Source organism: Humulus lupulus, chromosome 6 (genome assembly GCF_963169125.1).
Source record: "Humulus lupulus chromosome 6, drHumLupu1.1, whole genome shotgun sequence".
Lineage (NCBI taxonomy): Eukaryota > Viridiplantae > Streptophyta > Magnoliopsida > Rosales > Cannabaceae > Humulus > Humulus lupulus.
This window is the reverse complement of record NC_084798.1, coordinates 61,492,387-61,510,172: the sequence shown is the minus strand read 5'-3', so window position 1 is coordinate 61,510,172 and position 17,786 is coordinate 61,492,387. Positions and strand designations below refer to the sequence as shown.

Below are 17,786 nucleotides of genomic sequence, written 5' to 3'. Positions count from 1 at the left end.
TAAAATTCTGGGCTAATAGACACCAGTTGCTGCAGCATCAGTCCAGCATTAGTGTCAGAGTTGCATATTAGGGGGATAATTATTCTAGTTGCCATCATACCATTTGTCACCCTTTGAATCAATTTTCCTGAGTTGTTTCTTTTATTTTTTTGCATTTACTTAGTATTTAATTACTTAGTTCTTAGACCACAATATTTTTAATTAATCTTAGTGCTTTTAAATCATTTTGTTATAACTTAATTTCACAATTTAAACGTAAGAAAACAGTCATTGTGGATACGATATCTGGTACTTGTTACTATATTACTTGTTGCTGACAGTGTACACTTGCACTTAGCTTTATTTTACGCAACATGTTTTTGGAGCCGTTGTCGGGGATTGTTTAAAGTCACTTATTGTGAAATTAAGTATATTGCAATTTGGTTTAAAAAAAATTGTACTAACTTGGGTGATTCTTGTGCAATTTCAGATTTACACAGTGTATGAACAAGAATCAAGACCCTGAACTACTTCCCATTGATCCAGAAATTGAGCGTACATTTAGAAGAAGGCGAAAGATACCAAAATCAAAAAGGGGAGTAGTGATGATGGGTGTTGAGCAAGGAGCTCAACAGAGAACCGCGCAAAGGGAAGAAAATCAAGCAGGAGCTGCTCAAGAGAGAGTAGTTCAAGGGGGGGTAGCTACCAATAATGGGCAAAATGCAGTGATTGTGGCTAATGATAGAGATCATGCTATTAGGCAATATGCTCTCCCCCTCTTCAATGAGCTTAATCCGGGCATTGTGAGACCAGAAATTCAGGCTACAGAGTTTGAGTTGAAGCCCATTATGTTCCAAATGCTTCAAACTGTAGGCCAGTTTAGTGGGATGCCAATAGAAGATCCTCACCTTCATCTTCGCTTGTTCATTGAAGTGAGTGATTCTTTCAAGCTGCACGGAGTTACAGAAAATTCCTTGAGACTGAAGTTGTTTCCATACTCTTTGAGAGACAGAGCAAGGGCTTGGTTGAACTCCCTCCCATCAGATTCAGTGACTACTTGGCAAGAATTAGCCGAGCGATTCTTGATGAAATACTTCCCACCAACCAAGAAAGCCAAGCTGCAAAATGAGATCACTTCTTTCCAACAACTAGATGAAGAGTCTTTATATGAAGCATGGGAGTGGTTCAAAGAGTTACTAAGAAAATGCCCTCATCATGGCATCCCTCATTGCATCCAAATGGAGACCTTCTATAATGGTCTAAATGCTCATACAAGAATGGTGGTTGACGCTTCGGCAAATGGGGCACTTTTGGCCAAGTCATACAATGAAGCTTATGAAATTCTAGAGAGGATCTCCAACAATAACTATCAATGGCCAACTACTAGAGCACCTACGGGGAGGAAAGTGGCCGGTGTTCATGAGGTTGATGCACTGACTTCATTGGCGACCCAAGTTTCTTCTATGTTGAATATTCTTAAGAATATGAGCGTGGGTATGTGTCCACAATTGGGTTAACAAAGGGGGCAACTTGTAGAAGTTTCTTGTGTGTATTGTGGTGATGGTCACACCTGGACAATTGTCCCTCTAATCTTGTATCGGTGTGTTACATGGGAAATCATAATAGAAGTGGTCTTAATTCAAATTCTTACAATCAAAGATGGCGGCAACACCCTAATTTCTCATGGAGCAATCAAGGGGTTGATCTTAACACTTCATCTATGCCTCCTAGGCCTACTTATCCACCTCGTTTTTCTCAACAACAAATCCTTATGCCACAAACATCCCCACCTAGTCCATTGGAGAATATGTTAAAGGATTATATGGCAAAAATAGATGCAATGATCCAAAGTCAAGCAGCATCTATGAGAAACTTGGAGATTCAAGTTGGACAACTTGCTAATGAGATGGGAAGTCGACCCCAAGGTTCATTGCCAAGTAACACCATAAATCCAAGACGAGAAGGTAAAGAGGAGTGCAAAGCCGTCACTTTGAGAAGTGGGAAGGAGTTGGAGAATTCCAAGACAAATTATGGGCATGAGGGTGAGCCCTCTTCAATCCAAATAAATGAGGAAATTCAAAAAGATGCTGAAATTCCTAGTGTACAAAAATCTACCTTTGCCTAGAGTGCTACAGGAATGTCGCAGCATCAGCACCCAAATAGCTCAATTTCAAAGGAGCCACCTCCATTTCCCCAACGGTTTGAGAAGCGAAAGCAAGATGCTCAATTCAAGAAATTTCTAGATGTTTTGAAGCAGTTGCGTATTAACATCCCACTTGTGGAAGCCCTTGAACAAATGCCCAACTATGCAAATTTTTTTAAAGATATTCTTACAAAGAAGAGAAAGTTGGGGGAGTTTGAAACTGTAGCTCTAACCAAGGAGTGTAGCTCATTCTTGCATAACAAGTTGCCTCCTAAAATGAAAGATCCAGGAAGTTTCACCATTCCATGTACTATTCGAGACTATTATAGTGGAATGGCTTTGTGTGATTTGGGTGCTAGCATAAACTTGATGCCAATGTATGTGTTCAAGCAGTTATGGATTGGAGAGGTTAGACCTACAACAGTTACCCTTCAACTAGCTGATAGATCCCTCGCTCACCCTAATGGAAAAATTGAAGATGTGTTGGTAAGAGTTGACAAATTCATTTTCCCTGCTGACTTTATTGTTCTAGACTATGAGGCGGATATAGAGGTGCCTATTATTTTGGGGAGGCCATTTCTTGCTACAGATAGAACTTTGATCGACGTGGAAAAATGGGAGCTCACAATGCGAGCTCAAGATGAGCAAGTAACGTTCAAGGTATTCAACCCTATACGTTCTCCAGATGAGTTGGGGGAGTGTTTGGTCATTCATGTCATGGACTCTAATATGGAGGAAGAGATACCCATAAAGTATAATAAAAGTTTGAAGATGAAGCTACCTCCTGAAAAAATTAAGAAAGACAATGAGCCATGGAGAAGTGTAAAAAAAGCATCGTCTCACATGTAAGAGCCACATAGAAAGAAGAAAAGAAGCATGGAAGGAAAGCTCACTCCCAAATGTTTGAAGTGGGGCAGCGGGTATTTTTCTCTAATCCTCAGATGAAAGGAAACTCCAAACATCTAAAATCAAGCTTCTCCAATTCACTCTCTGTAATTAAAGTCTATCCTTGTGGTGCATTGGATTTGCGTGATGAGAATTCAGAAAGAAAGTTTAAGGTGAATGGGAAAGAATATAAGTTTGGGGGTAATAAGGTTAAGCAACACAAGACCTCGGCCACCTCACTTAATCTTTGAAAAGTCATGTGTTGAGCTGATGTGCTTAACGTTAAAGATATACTTAGAGAGAAACAAATTTATTATTATATATATAGTATATATATTATTTTGTTTTTGTTTGTGTTTTTCACCTCCCTCTTTCATTGTCTATGTTGTGGAATTGAATGAGTTAATGTTATGGGGTGGCTGTGAGGATTCTTGTATTTTTATGGGTTAATTGAAGCAATTTTTGGCAGGTTTCAAGTCAAGCCATGGGTGTATTTATGGCTGGTTTCCTGATAATTTGAATTCTAGAAAGTCTGGGAGTGATGCTGCGGCTATGCTGTTAGGCTCTTTATTAATGATGCAGCATTGAAACTGGGCAAAAAAAAAAAATTGGAGCTCAATCAGAGAGCTATCCGCGAGAGCGAGGGTTTCAGCCGTCCAACAGCCACCAGTGATGTAGAGGGAGTTTTTCTTTGCCTTTTTTCTTGTTTATTTTATATTCTTTTGATTTGATGATGCTTTATTTCTAGTTTCTCTCTTAATTCTTGTGGTTATTATTGTGTGTTGTGTAGCAATGAGGACATTGCTCTCTCTTAAGTTTGGGGGGTGTTGTTTTATTTGCTATTGTGTCGTCTTACTTTCTTGCAATTTCTTGTCTTAAGTTTTAGATATTGCTTAGGATTGTTTATGTTGAGTCTAGAGTCTAGGTTGTATTGGAATCAATTTTTGTAATGGTTTTATTTAAGTGTGGGGTGGATCGATGATAAAATTTCAATTGCAATATTGGTTAACTCTTGTGTATTAGTGAGCCTTTAGTACTTAAAGTTTTTGGTGCTAATTCACCATAGTGAGATTGTGTCCCAATTGAGTGTGTATAGTTTGACCATGAATCCCTTGCCCTAGATTAATCTAAGTATTCATGAAGGTTTAAGTTCTTAGAATTGGCTTGATAATTCCCTTGAGGCGAAATCCTAGGAGGCTTAGTGATTTAGAGAGGATTTAGGCAATTTTCTTGGACTGTTTGAGCTTTTCATGTCTATCGTGTAATTGATATCCCTAGTGACCCAACTTTGAGCTTTTTGACCTATTTTGTTCATGTAACCTCAACTTGATAGCTAATTCCATTTTGAATATCCCATTTTTGTTTCTCACCAAACCTTAAGCTTAGTTTATCTTGGATATTATGTGAGATAAGTTTGGGGGAGTGAGGAAAGAATATCTTTGTTCTTGGGGTGTTCATAATTGGTTAATTAATACACTTATATGCTCAAATTTGTTAATTGTGTTTAGGTCTTATTATCTTCAATGTTTTCATTTTAAGTATAATACTTTTTAGTTGTCTTATTTTCATATTATTCAAAACAAAAAAAATATATAAAAAAATCAGAAAAATATATAGAAAATTAAAAAAAAAAAAAAAAAAAAAAATATGTGTTTAGATTTGGTAGTGTCAATAGATAAGTTGTTTGTAGTTGCTTGTAACCATATTTGAGCATATAAGTGTAGTATTCCTAGAAAGAGGGAATGGAGTACTATTGATAAGTTTGGGGGATTAAGTTCACTTGTAATGGGTAGAGGATATGAATTCATTATTGTAGAGTCCAAGAACTTTACTTAGCTAAGATAGATAGTAGTATTATAGTATTTATAGCATTATCTTTGTAACTGTGGATTTTTGGTTCAGACCGGGAATTATTTGGACACTCATAGTAGTACTTGTAGATTTTCTAAGTTTAACCTATAGTTTAAGAATATTAATGTTAACCTAAGGTTTGATTATATAACTGATATTAAGGATAATATTTATTATACTATAAGGTTTAGATAAGGACCAATAGGATTTTAAGCACATGTTATGTATGGATGATTAAGGATTAAGTATTTTGAGGATTAAATTTAATAAGGGTAAAAGTTTGAATGCTATAAGGTCAGTCAGCAGATTTGAATACGTTGAGGGCTTAGTCAAGGTTGTTTACTCCATTCAAACTTAGCTAAAAATGTGTAATTTCGTGTTTAATTAATCAGCGTGTGCCGATATATCGCAGCTATAGGGGGCGATATATCGCAGCACATAGATACGGAAAACACGAGACGATGCACGACAGCCTCGGGCATACTGGCCCAGGCGATATATCGCCTCCTTTAGTATATTTCAAAAGTTTTTGAATTCTTTTTCCTTTCAGCCATTCAACCTCTTGATAAGTCCAGCATCTTTTGAACGAGTCTTCAGCCTCTGCTGAACGATTATTCAAATTATTTTCACCTAAAAAGCTATTATTTTTATTCAAGTAAAATTAAGATCCTTTCATTCCTAAACTCTATAAATAGGACCTAGTACCCAGCCATTATTCATCTTTTGCTCTAAATTCAGAAGCTGCAAGTGCTAAGTGAGTGTGAGAGTGTAAACACCTGGGTTAGGGAATCATAAGCTTGATCATCATAAGCTTATCAAACACTTTGGGAAGTAAGGTTCTATAGTATTTCGATTCGAGGTTTAGATTGGTCTACAAGTCTTCAAGGTATTTCCACACTCTAGTTCATTGGTTTTATGTTATTTTCTTTCTCATAGTCTTCTACTCAGTCTTCTAACCTCATTCTTATTTTGGTTAGGAAATCTAAGAACTTGCTCATAAGTTTTTGATAAGTATGTTTCTCAAAGGTTTAGTCATTCCATTCCTTCCATTCTTTTCATTACTTTTTCTTCAATCTACTCACCCTGTTAATACATGGTTTTAGGAGTGTTCCAAAAGTCCCAACGCTGTCCTCTTATCCCGGGAACTTTGGTAAGGAAAATAGGATAGAATCTATATGTTTTATGCTTATGTTATCTTATGTTTTATGTTATGAAATATGTTATAAAATATTTTATGAATATGTATGTTTGTAGGCTTGGGCATATGACCCATATGACTAACAAGACCCCAAATAGATTATGGGCATATGACCTACTTAGCTAGTAGGACCCCACTAATCTAATGGGCATATGACTTGTTTAGTCTATGGGACCCCAAGTAATGGTGGCCATTATAGTATGTGTATGATAAAGTGTTATGTTAAGTTTTTATGTTTCTTATGAAATTTATGTATATGAACTATGTGTTAGATTTTCCTTGCTGGGCATTAGGCTCATTCCTTTTTGTTTATATGTGCAAGAAAATAGCTATAGTGGCGGTAAGATTCGTGGATGCTTGGGGAATGTGTATCGGTGGTGAATGGAGTCAAGGAGTCGAGAGTTCGATTTTCGTGGATGTAGTCTTGTTTTTTTTTTTATGGTTTTACATGTATTTTCCGCACTTGTTATGTAACTCCTTTTATTTTAAATCATGTTTTGTTTTAAAGACAATGGGATCCCATATCCTACTTATTTTATGAAAGTAACTCTTATTTCTACAAGTTTCCAATAAAGTAATGGTATTTTCGCAAATGTAAGTTTTATTAAGGATTTGTATGTATAGTTTCGTTAATGGTCCAAAAGTCTAGAGTAGTGGATCATTACAATTATATCCAAGGCAAGCTAGGTTTTAAGGTTTTCGCCTACATATTCCCTCTTAATCCATACCTTTAGCCTAGCCTATATTACAACCATGTAAAGACCTATTGATCTAAATCACTTTGCCAACTACATTAGTGGAGAGGGGTTATTGAGTTCAACATATGAAATCATAGATTAAACCTTAGGATTGTTGCTTAGTTCAATCTAGGGAAGAGGGGTTGATTGGGAAAAACTAATTGTGAACTAATTAGGAATAAATTGAAAACTTGGTTGGGTTAGCATCTTAATACTTGAGAAATTTTGCTTGCATATACACTTGAGTTAACAATTGAATCTTTGATTTGAGAGTTTTATCCCCACTCTAATATGACCATTTTCAAATTGATTCTGAGCGTCTTGTTTTGTTTTGTAGTGTCTTTTGTGTTTCTTGTGTGTTTTTAGGTAGTAGAGTCATCACTCGAGACGAGCAATGAGATAAGTTTGGGGGTGTGATAACTCTAGGAATTATAGTTATTTTTATGCTTTTAAACTTATATTTTTATCAAGAAATAGTGGTTTAGAGTGTTTTGTAGCGTCTTTATTTTAGTTTTTTCAAATATTAAATATAATAAGATAATACTAAATATTAGTATAATGCTGGGAAAATATACCCTAAATTGTGAAATCTTGTCTTGGCAGGTGGTTGGTAGAATTTTGGACTTTTGGAAAGAAATTGAAGCTTTAAATGGTCTCAGCAGGATTGCAGCAGCATCGCGTCTGCCCAGTCAACTGCTTCAAGGGCCCACGTGGGAGAGTAATTGGCCAACTCAATTTTTTTGGATTTATGTAATTTAGGCTGAGCAATAATTAAAAGGGTTTTGAGCCATTAAAAGTTTGTGGACCCATTGGGCTTTAAAATAAAGAAGAAAAGAAGAAGAAAAAAAACAGAAGAAAACAAAAGGCCCACGTGGGGCAAAAAGGACCAAGGGATAAAACCCTAATATCATCATCTTTTCCCTAACTAAAAAAAGACACAAGCTCAGACCAAGAAAGGAGGAGTAGCCGCATGATACATTTGGAGAAATATATACATATATATATTTTGGGAGAGCTTTAAACATGAAGGAGAAGAAGAAAAGCAAAGAGAAAAAGCTAGAAGAAAAAGACAACTTGGAGACATCCAATTGGCTTGCCATTCTTACTCCACTCTTAGTTTTTCTTTAATTTATCTTTTAAATTTTTTATTATGGATTGTTATTATTTGGGTGTTTTGGAGATTATGAGTATAAGCTAAACTCTAAATAGCTAGGATAATTAGAATCCTAATATGTGATTGTCTTGACACTTTTTATATGGATGCTTATGCAATTTGATGTTTATTCATGCAAATATTTATCATGGTTAATGCTTTCTATTTATTGATCACCTTTAGTAGGTAATTGAGTTCATTTTTAATTCTGAAAAGGTTGAAATTAATTGACACACAATTTGAATGGTGCATGATTGAACTCTTTAAATTCAAGATTGTACTGATATATATACATATATTATTATCATGCATAATCTTATGGAATTGATGCTTGAATTAAATCTTTGAAATTGAATTAGCATAGACATATGTGATTTAATTAAAAGATTAGAATCATAGTTCTTTGATGAAAGCCTATGAAAATTAACTAAAATTCTGGGCTAATAGACACCAGTTGCTGCAGCATCAGTCCAGCATTAGTGTCAGAGTTGCATATTAGGGGGATAATTATTCTAGTTGCCATCATACCATTTGTCACCCTTTGAATCAATTTTCCTGAGTTGTTTCTTTTATTTTTTTGCATTTACTTAGTATTTAATTACTTAGTTCTTAGACCACAATATTTTTAATTAATCTTAGTGCTTTTAAATCATTTTGTTATAACTTAATTTCACAATTTAAACGTAAGAAAACAGTCATTGTGGATACGATATCTGGTACTTGTTACTATATTACTTGTTGCTGACAGTGTACACTTGCACTTAGCTTTATTTTACGCAACATGGTGCCCTGCACTAGATTATTGAATTCATCGACCTTTGCAGATCTCATCGCATCATTGTAATATTTCTCATTGAATAGTCCTCTGAATTCTTCCCAACTCAGGGTCTTTACATCTCTGGTCTAGGATACCACTTCCCACTAGATTCAGGTGTCTTCCCGAAACATGAATGTAGCACAGGCCACTCTATCATTACCTACCACCCCCATGAAGTCCATGATGGAGGTGGTCAACCCATCCACTGCTCAGCTTGCAGCGGATCTGGCCCTCCCTCAAAGGTAGGAGGGTGATGTTTCCTGAAGCGCTCATAGAGAGGCTTCCACCTATTCTCATCCCCTGGCTGTTGCTGTAATACTGGTGCCACAGTAAGTGGCACAACCGATGCAGTGTTCCCTGCTGGAACCTGCTGCTGCCTTAACTGGAGGATTTCTTCATCCTGCCTCTATATCATGGTTTTCAAATTAGCAAGCACCTGTTGCCAATTTTCAGGAGCTGGTGGAGGGTTCTGACCCTGGTCATTATCCCTAACCTGACTTCCAGCACTGGCTAATTCATTTGATTTCCCTGGAAGTATACTTCCAAGTCTGTCTACAATCAATGATTCGACACATTAAACAGCAATAACAGTGCCCAACACCACTCCCATGGCCCAACACCAAATAGTTAAGCATACACATGACATAACAGTGCTAATAAAAAGTTTGATATCTTTCACATACAACAATCATGCTAATAAACAAGTCAATTTATATTCATGCTCAATCAGGGAGCTAATAAGCACATTCTTTTCATACATTTAACAGTCAAGAGCCAGGTCCTATCAGAATAACTCATGCTCTCTAAAAAAGCATGCAGATAAGACATTCATATGTAAATTAAGCATGTAACACGAATTAACATAAATAGTTACCGAACCCTAAGTCGAGCTTGTCTTCAGTGGCAAGTGTACATGTCCAACCAATCTTCAAGAACACATAAGCCTAAACCACTCTGATACCAAGTTGTAACGTCCTCCTAATCCATGACCGTTACATTATGTAGTTTAAATAATGCTTAACTCACTAAACGAGTCATTTGAGTTTAAATCGTGTAATTAAAACTAACAACACGTTTAAGTACTAAAAATTTCGATCAAAAGTCAACCATTTTATTAAAAGTGTTTAACTTCCATACACGGGATCCCATCGTAGTTAAAAATGGTTACAAACCCAAAAACAAATACAAAAGTCGAACTAGGCGGAAAAATCAGGGTTCAACCCTAGTTCCAATTGATAGCCTCGGTCATGGCGTACAAGCAAACCGCATATGTACACTCTGCCCCTGAAGCTTTCCAACTCATGGCTGGCCTAGCTTTTCCTTTCCTTTACCTGCACCATTTAACACCCGTGAGCCAAGGCTCGGCAAGAAAATATAAACATGCTTATAAGTAGTACATTATCATATCATAGCATCATAACTAGCAAGCCAACAGTAATAACCCACTCATGCCTGTAATCAATTCATATAAGTGACTATAGAGTCACACTAGGGCTTTAGTGCCCATCTCTCACATAACCAGCCTTTGAGATGGCCAAGCGGGTTTGATGCTTCACATTCTAGACGTCCCTAGGGGCGCTAAAGCGTGTATCTCGCTTCCGGGTCGGCATAACCCTATCGGTCAGCGTTCAACACACTATTACCGCCCTCGACTTCTATGCCGTGCCTTTAAACTCTTGACTCATAAGCCGAGACCTTAAACCTTTAACTAATAAGTTGAGTCTTCCAATATTTGACTGATAAGTCATGCCTTTAACCTTTGACTAATATGTTGAGTCTTACCCTTTGATCGATAGGTCGAGTCTTAACCTTCGACTGTTAAGTCAAGTCTTAACATTCGACTGATAAGTCGAGTCTTTACCTTTGACTGATAAGTCGAGTCTTAACATTCGAATGATAAGTCGAGTCCTTTAAACCGACTATGCCCTTGACCACTAAGCCAAGCCCCTCATCGGATAACATAGATAAATCTTCAGCTTATAAGCTGAACTTCCCCAATCAGATATACAGATCAACAGTTATTACATAACATAGGTAAACACATCACATTCAATATGTTTAATAAAACATTCTCAACATAACATTAGTTCTATACTATAATCGGGTCGAGCCCTAAACGCAGACCGGGTGCAACTTTCTTACCTCAGGTTCGAGTGTAATGTATATTAAGAATGACCCTTGAGCACGATCCCGGCTCTAAACCCCTAGCAATAACCTAGTCACAACCATAATATAAAAAATCTCGTCAATAAAGAGCGAATAAAGGCTTTCGATCCGATTCCTAGCCTCCAGGACGTCGAATTCTACTAAACCAGGTAGTATGATCGATCCCGAGCCCTTAGGGTTGAGTTCCTTCACTCAAAAAACCTCCCCGGGCTCAAAACCCTTTCAGTGCCATGACTCAAGACAAAGGAGCTGCAGCCCGCCCCAGGTCAGAGAGCCAAGGGCTCTCCTCTGTTTTGACACGCGTCGCGGCGCACCCCAACTTGCGTCGTGGCTCAAATGGAGGTTCAGCAACTCCTCCTCCTTCCTACTCATGGGAGCCGCAACGCCCCATGAACAGGGCCACGGCTCGCCATGAAAACCCATAATTTTCCTTCATTTCTTCAAACCTAAACTCACCAAAAATATATTCAAACATAGCCCAATCCCAAAAACAAAGTTCCCAAATGATTCAACAGACCAATATCATCAAAACCCATGCAACAACTTGACCAAAAACCTCCTCAAATCTCAAAATCAAAAACTGACTCTGAAACTTAACTAAAACTAGAGAAAATTCAGGGAATTAAAGCTATAAATCATTAACTTAGTTGTCCTAAGTGATGCTAAGCTTTTCCCCCTAGCAATCCCGAGCCTAAACTTGCCTCGATTCTCCTTAAATCACGAAAATTCCCAAAGAACCAAGAGAGAGGGAGAATAAACGAAAGCTAGAGAGAGAGAGAGAGAGAGAGAGTTCCTCTGTTTTTCCTTGTGTTGTTCGGTTATGGGAGGTTACTTAGAGTTCAAGTAACTCTAAGTGAATCCTGAGGGCTCGAGGTACCCAAAAACGTCCCCGATGGAAAAATGGTCAAAACTCCTAAAACTCCCTCCTAATCTCACTAACTCCAAATATATCCTCAAATATTCATTCTCATTACGCGATAAACCGGCAATGTACTATATACCCAAAATACCCATTGACTCACCCCAAGTCGGGTATTAGGTCCCGTTGTGACTTTCCCGATAACTTGCTCCCTAAGATCGCCTCATGCCGAATAACCCACATAATAATGTGGTCTCTCACATATATCACATATATGCACATATATACAATTATGCCCATAACAGGCCAAAGTATGAAAATTTCCCTTCTAATAAGAAACAGCCCCACATGCATATTTAATACACCTAAACATGCATATCTAATCATATAATCATGAAACCCACATAATCACACAATTTACATGCATACACATCACATATATCTTTAATTATCATAAAATGCCATCATGGCCCCCTAATCAATGCCTTAATCCTTATTAGGTAATTAGGGACGTTACAACTATGCAATGACGCTTTTAGCAAGTCCATAAGTACATAGCCCTAAGCTACTTTTGGGCTGACATACTGTTATACCCATTTCTGTCACAAGGATGTAGCAAAAAGTATGGTAACTAGTTACCAGTAAAGCATTGTTCGTCACAAGGATGTAGCTATTCGTGGTGGTCTAGTCACTCCCTATAGGAAGGATTTGTTCACGAATCATGATTCTTGGCCGCGTATAATAATTAAACCTTGCAGATAACATGTAATTGTACATTTGCTTCATTCAGTTAGTAAAAATATCCAACAATTCGCAATATTACGGGATTTAGCCATTATTGGTAATGAGTGGTCAACCTACTCTATGTAGCACAAAACCTCCCATTTTCTCTCTGTAATGAAAGCTCTATAACTACCATATACTCAGTTGATTCAAGTTCATCTGACTTGGTGATTGTGGAGTTAATAGAAACAAAAGTGACTAAAGTGGGCGTAGGACAACTCTTAAGGCCTCTCATTCACTTCTGCATTTATTATTATCTAAGTCTGTGCAATATTCAACCTTGTTAAGTTAATTTAAGCATTACTATTCACCAGTCTTACTCTTTTAACTACTTTATCAATACTTCCAGTAATTAACTAGCCTCTTGCCCCTGCTCTACAACGAAGATAGACGGTATTTTCTTCATTCACTATTTTGTTTTATTCACTCCTATTGCACTATTTAATAACTTGATTCTCAGAGTCCATTCGGCCAAAATCACTCTGATTCCCCAAGGCTTTTATGGTCACTTTTTCTTTGTTCTATAAGCCATTAGTTCTCTCCATTTGCATTAACCTCAATTGTAGATTTCATCTTCTATAATTTGGCGCCTGCCATAGGCCCTAGGGAAGACTTATTCAAGTTTTCAATAAACTAGTAGGCACTTGGGTCTTCCTTAGTAATAGGAGAGAATACCACTTCCCTAGTCATATATGGGCCAAGTTCAATGAACTACAAGATCTAAGCCAATTGAAGACTTATTCGAGTTTTCAACAACCAGTAAACCCTAGAGAAGCAGTTCGATGGAAGGAATAATGTTGTGATATTTTTTATCAATTATGTGTAAGTGTACACAGCCATAAAACAAGTAATAAAATGATAAATATCCATGACCGTCTCCACAAAGATTGCAAATTAAAACTAAATGCACAAATTAATTACCAAACAATTGTCAAATGTAACCAAATTAAATTGTTTTGATTTTTTAAACTAACACTACTTGGAATCAATTAAAAAATGCTAAAAAATAAAGTGCAATGCTAATCTAAAAGTGAGGTCAAATCAATTGGTTAAAATAGGCTTGAATTATTAAATCCATCTATGTCAATTGACTTGTACGTTTTGCTGCAGCAAAATTACTCAAAGTTAACAATAATTCAAAATAAGTTCATGAAACTTTTCCAAGACCCATGGTATTAATTATTTCACCTAATTTAACATATTCCTATGCCAATCAAGTTTAAGAACCCAAAATTAAGCATCAATTCATAATGGTTACAAAAGGTAAATAACATATTCATATGTTATTCACAAAACATAATCTAACAAGATTATCTACATTGTCATTCAAATTCATCTATTATATTCAGACTTTCAAGCACAAATATAACTCTACATCTTGTCATTGATGGCCAAACAACAAGAATTCATCATTAAGCACACTTAAATGAACAATGGGTATTTTTGCTAAAATAAAGTGCTAGAAATTGAAACATTAAGACATACAGTTAATTAATAATTCAAGTCTCAAAAGATTTAGTTCATGGCTAAATTCAAGAGCACATATCCAAAATCAAAACAGCCCGTGGATATTTAAATAAAAAAGGTTGAAGAAATTACAAACTTAAATGAGAATAAAGAGGACAAAACAAGCCAATGATGATGACTCAATAATCTTATCTTCCTCTTCTTCCTTTTCTTCCTTGGATTCTTCTTTAAAACTTGGAATTTCTTCTTCTTCTTCCTTTTCTTCATTTCCCTTTTTCCTCTTTCTCTAAGGGCAGCTCTAGAATCATCCTCTCAAATGGTGGCTGCTTTCTTTTTATGATGTTAGGGTAATAATCATTTTCCTAATTAGAAGTCCCACCACATTTGTCTCTATTTTTTTTGGCCCAATAATTTTTCTCTTCTAGTAAATGCTCCAAAATGCAGCTCATTTCCTTTCATTTTTTGCCAGCTCATCACTCCTTGCCAACTCAATTAAAGACATGCCAAATGTCTCTTCTTCATATGATGAAATTCCCTACTTGAATCCTGATGAAAATACTCTAGCAAAATTTCTTTTGCTACAACAAAACCTGACATTTCAGCACAAATTAGACAACTTAGAGCCAATTCACTTTTCATTTTTTCTTTGGAAAAATCCATGCATAAATTCATTAATTTCCTACTTTCAGCCCTAAAAATACTAACAAGACACAATAACTCCCAACAACAAAAAAAGAGAAAAAATTAACTAAAAATAATAACAAACAAGCATGCATCACTCTTCTTAATTCTACATTTATAAGCTTGAAAGTATAAAAATAACTCTTTATTCAAGAGTTATCAAATAACTCTAATAGGAGTTAGGCAACAAACCTTCTAGCTGGTCCATAAGTACCCAACCCCAAGCCACGTTTTGGTTCACACACTATTTGATACTTGAGCATTATTATTCATTAGTCTTACTCTCTGACTACTTTATTAATAGTCCTAGTTGCCTAAACTAGCCCATCACCACCACAATACCACATGTATAGGTGGTATTTGCTTATTTTATTTCTATTATCTCCTATTGAATTGTTTACTAACTTGACCATGAGCATCCCTTCAGCTGGCACCATCTCGGTGTCCCAAGATTTTTACAATAACTTTTTCCTTGTTCTGCAAATTGTTGGTACCCTCCATTTGCCTCAACATCAATTGTAGATGTCATCATCTAGAATATTTACAATTGTGTTCCAATAGATAATAGCATTTTAAGATACAAATTGATATAAAAATATCATTTAACACTCTATTAAAGATGCTCCAAATAACCACATGAATTCAAGTAACTAATACAATTACAATCTCCAACAACAACTAGTCTCACATGATGAAAAAGAATTATAAGAAAACAAAACCCTTGGAACTTATTATACGAATGGCATAACAGGGTGATGGTTCGAGGAAAATTTTCCCTGTATAATCGTGGTGCCCAACCCCGCCTCGCTATTGATTGAAGCGGGTAAGGTAGTGACCTGCCCCGTTTAGGCCTTTTGATTTTTATTCATTATTATTTTAAAATAAAAAACATTTCTCATATATCCAAAACCAAAAGACACGCTTTTTAACGCCCAAAATGTGACAACCACTAAGCGATGGTTGTAGTATAATCGGGCAGTCGATCCACAAGGAGGTAACCTAAAATCAAAATGTTAGTAGAAAATAACACAAAAAATTAGTAACAAGAAGTAAATAAAATTGTAAATGGAAAGAGGTTTGAGATTTTGGTATTGTATTTTTGATAAAGTGGTGAAATGAGATAAGTGAAATAAAGGTAAGATGTAATCAAGAATTTGAGAAAATGAAAGGTTTCAAGAATCATCCATATGCTTGTTTAGTTACTTGGTTACTTGATTTACAAAAATACACAAGTAAATAGTTTACATTCCAACATTTACTTGGAAAATCTAACATTAAAGTCCATTTTTCTAACAAAAGTTCATTTGAGTTATAAAGTTCTTTACTTTAAAAGCGCAATGTTAATCTTATGAAAAATCTAAAAATGACAAAATACCCAAGGGCAATAATGCAATAGAAGATTAGACATAAAATTATGTATCAATATTACTTTTACTAATTAGAAGCACATAGAAAGAGCATGACTAATCCTATATACTATTAGCATAAGTAAATAAAGATAACAAAATAAAGATAGAGATGAAAGAACATAAATAACTCAAATATATTACATTAAGAACATAGTAAATCAAAGTAGCAAAATAACATCACTTGCATATGGAATCATCCCTAACCTTCCTAGGAAGATTAGGCCATTATGCTCATGATTCTCACAAAATTCTAAGAAGAAAATATGAGAAGAAAGTGAGTGGAAATTTTTCTATAGTTTCTCTAATCTAAAAATTACATACCAAATGTGAAGAAAGTGTCCCTATTTATAGATGGAGAGAAGGACTAAAAAGAAATTAGACAACAAAATGGGGTTTACAAAATAAATCTGAAATATTAATAATAAATATAATTTTGAAAAATCAAATCTTATTATTAATATTACCCTAGCTATTTTTGTGTATAGTCAAAATGCTCTTTTTCAAAAACACCAAAAAAAAGATAAGTTTTAAGCTCAAAATAGGAGGTCCAAGGCCCAAAGAGCACACAAAATGGGCTGGTGGCAGCTGGTCCATTGACCCAGCCGCAACCAATCAGAGGCGGACACCTGGCGTGGCTGGCTGGGCATGTGGACAAAACTGGCAGCTGGTCCATTGACGACGTGGCGGGGCATGGTTGGCAGGCAGGGAGGCTGGCAGGCGGTGGCTCGGAAGCTCGGCTCGCGTGGCTCGGCGGCTCGGCTCGCGTGGCTTGAGCTGGCTGTAGTGGCTGAAGAGGACAACGGGCCTAGGCCTAATTCCTCAAAATTGCCACTTTCTTCATTTTCTTTTTCAGTTTTAACCATTCTTTGTCCTCTCTTTTTATTAATGTCCAAATGCAATTTATTTCCTAAAAATTAAACACAAATTAAATTTAAAATTAATATTTTCAATTGTAAAATATATTACAATAAATTTATGAAAATATTAATTAAAACTTAATTTATTTTACACTTTAAAACCAATGAATTTGCATTTTTGAGCACTAATCACCCGCTCAAAGTAAGCTCTTCCCTGTTCTGTCTCCAATCAGCCATAGCTACAAGGAGACCAAGCTTTCTCATTTAGTTATTTCTCTCATCGTTACAGGTGTGATCTCTTTTCTCTACTTATTTTTGTTTGTGTTCTTTAAAATTTCTTGATGGGTTTTGTTGGGAGTGAATTTTTAATGTGGGAATCTTCATAGGGAAATTTCACTATCTATTCATGATAGTTCGTCATATTACATTTTGATACTAGGGCTATTCACTTTTTCAATTTGGTACTAAACTTTTAGCAAGTACCCAAAATACCCCTCATTTTTTCCCTCCCAAAAAATATTCCTCCAAAATCTCTCTCTCTCTCTCTCTCTCTCAGACCCAAACAAAAAATCCCCCAAACCCCTCAACTCTCACCCCGAATCTCTCTCTCTGTCTCGCAAACTAACAACGCCCACCCAGACCACCTGCCGACGACTACTGCAATATCTTCAAGGCGATAGAGCGACTGGGTAAAGTCTTGAATCGAGCTTTCCAAACTTGAATAAAAAAAGGTAAAGTCTTGAATCTCTCTCTCTCTCTCTCTCTCGCGATGCTTAAATGTATGTTTTCATTTATATTTTG

At 36.1% G+C, this 17,786-nt stretch overlaps 1 protein-coding gene and 1 non-coding gene across 2 annotated transcripts; one reads left to right on the top strand and one right to left on the bottom strand.

Annotated features, from left to right (window-relative positions):
* Window positions 1-1,094: 1,094 nt before the first annotated feature.
* On the bottom strand, window positions 1,095-1,201 carry LOC133787241 (small nucleolar RNA R71). The gene has a single exon (XR_009872273.1). It is a non-coding gene; the product is annotated as a small nucleolar RNA R71 (small nucleolar RNA).
* Window positions 1,202-2,116: 915 nt separating this feature from the next.
* Window positions 2,117-2,971, top strand: LOC133785144 (uncharacterized). The gene has a single exon (XM_062224399.1). The coding sequence runs from the start codon at window positions 2,117-2,119 to the stop codon at window positions 2,969-2,971; it is 855 nt and encodes a 284-aa protein (XP_062080383.1).
* Window positions 2,972-17,786: the final 14,815 nt, after the last annotated feature.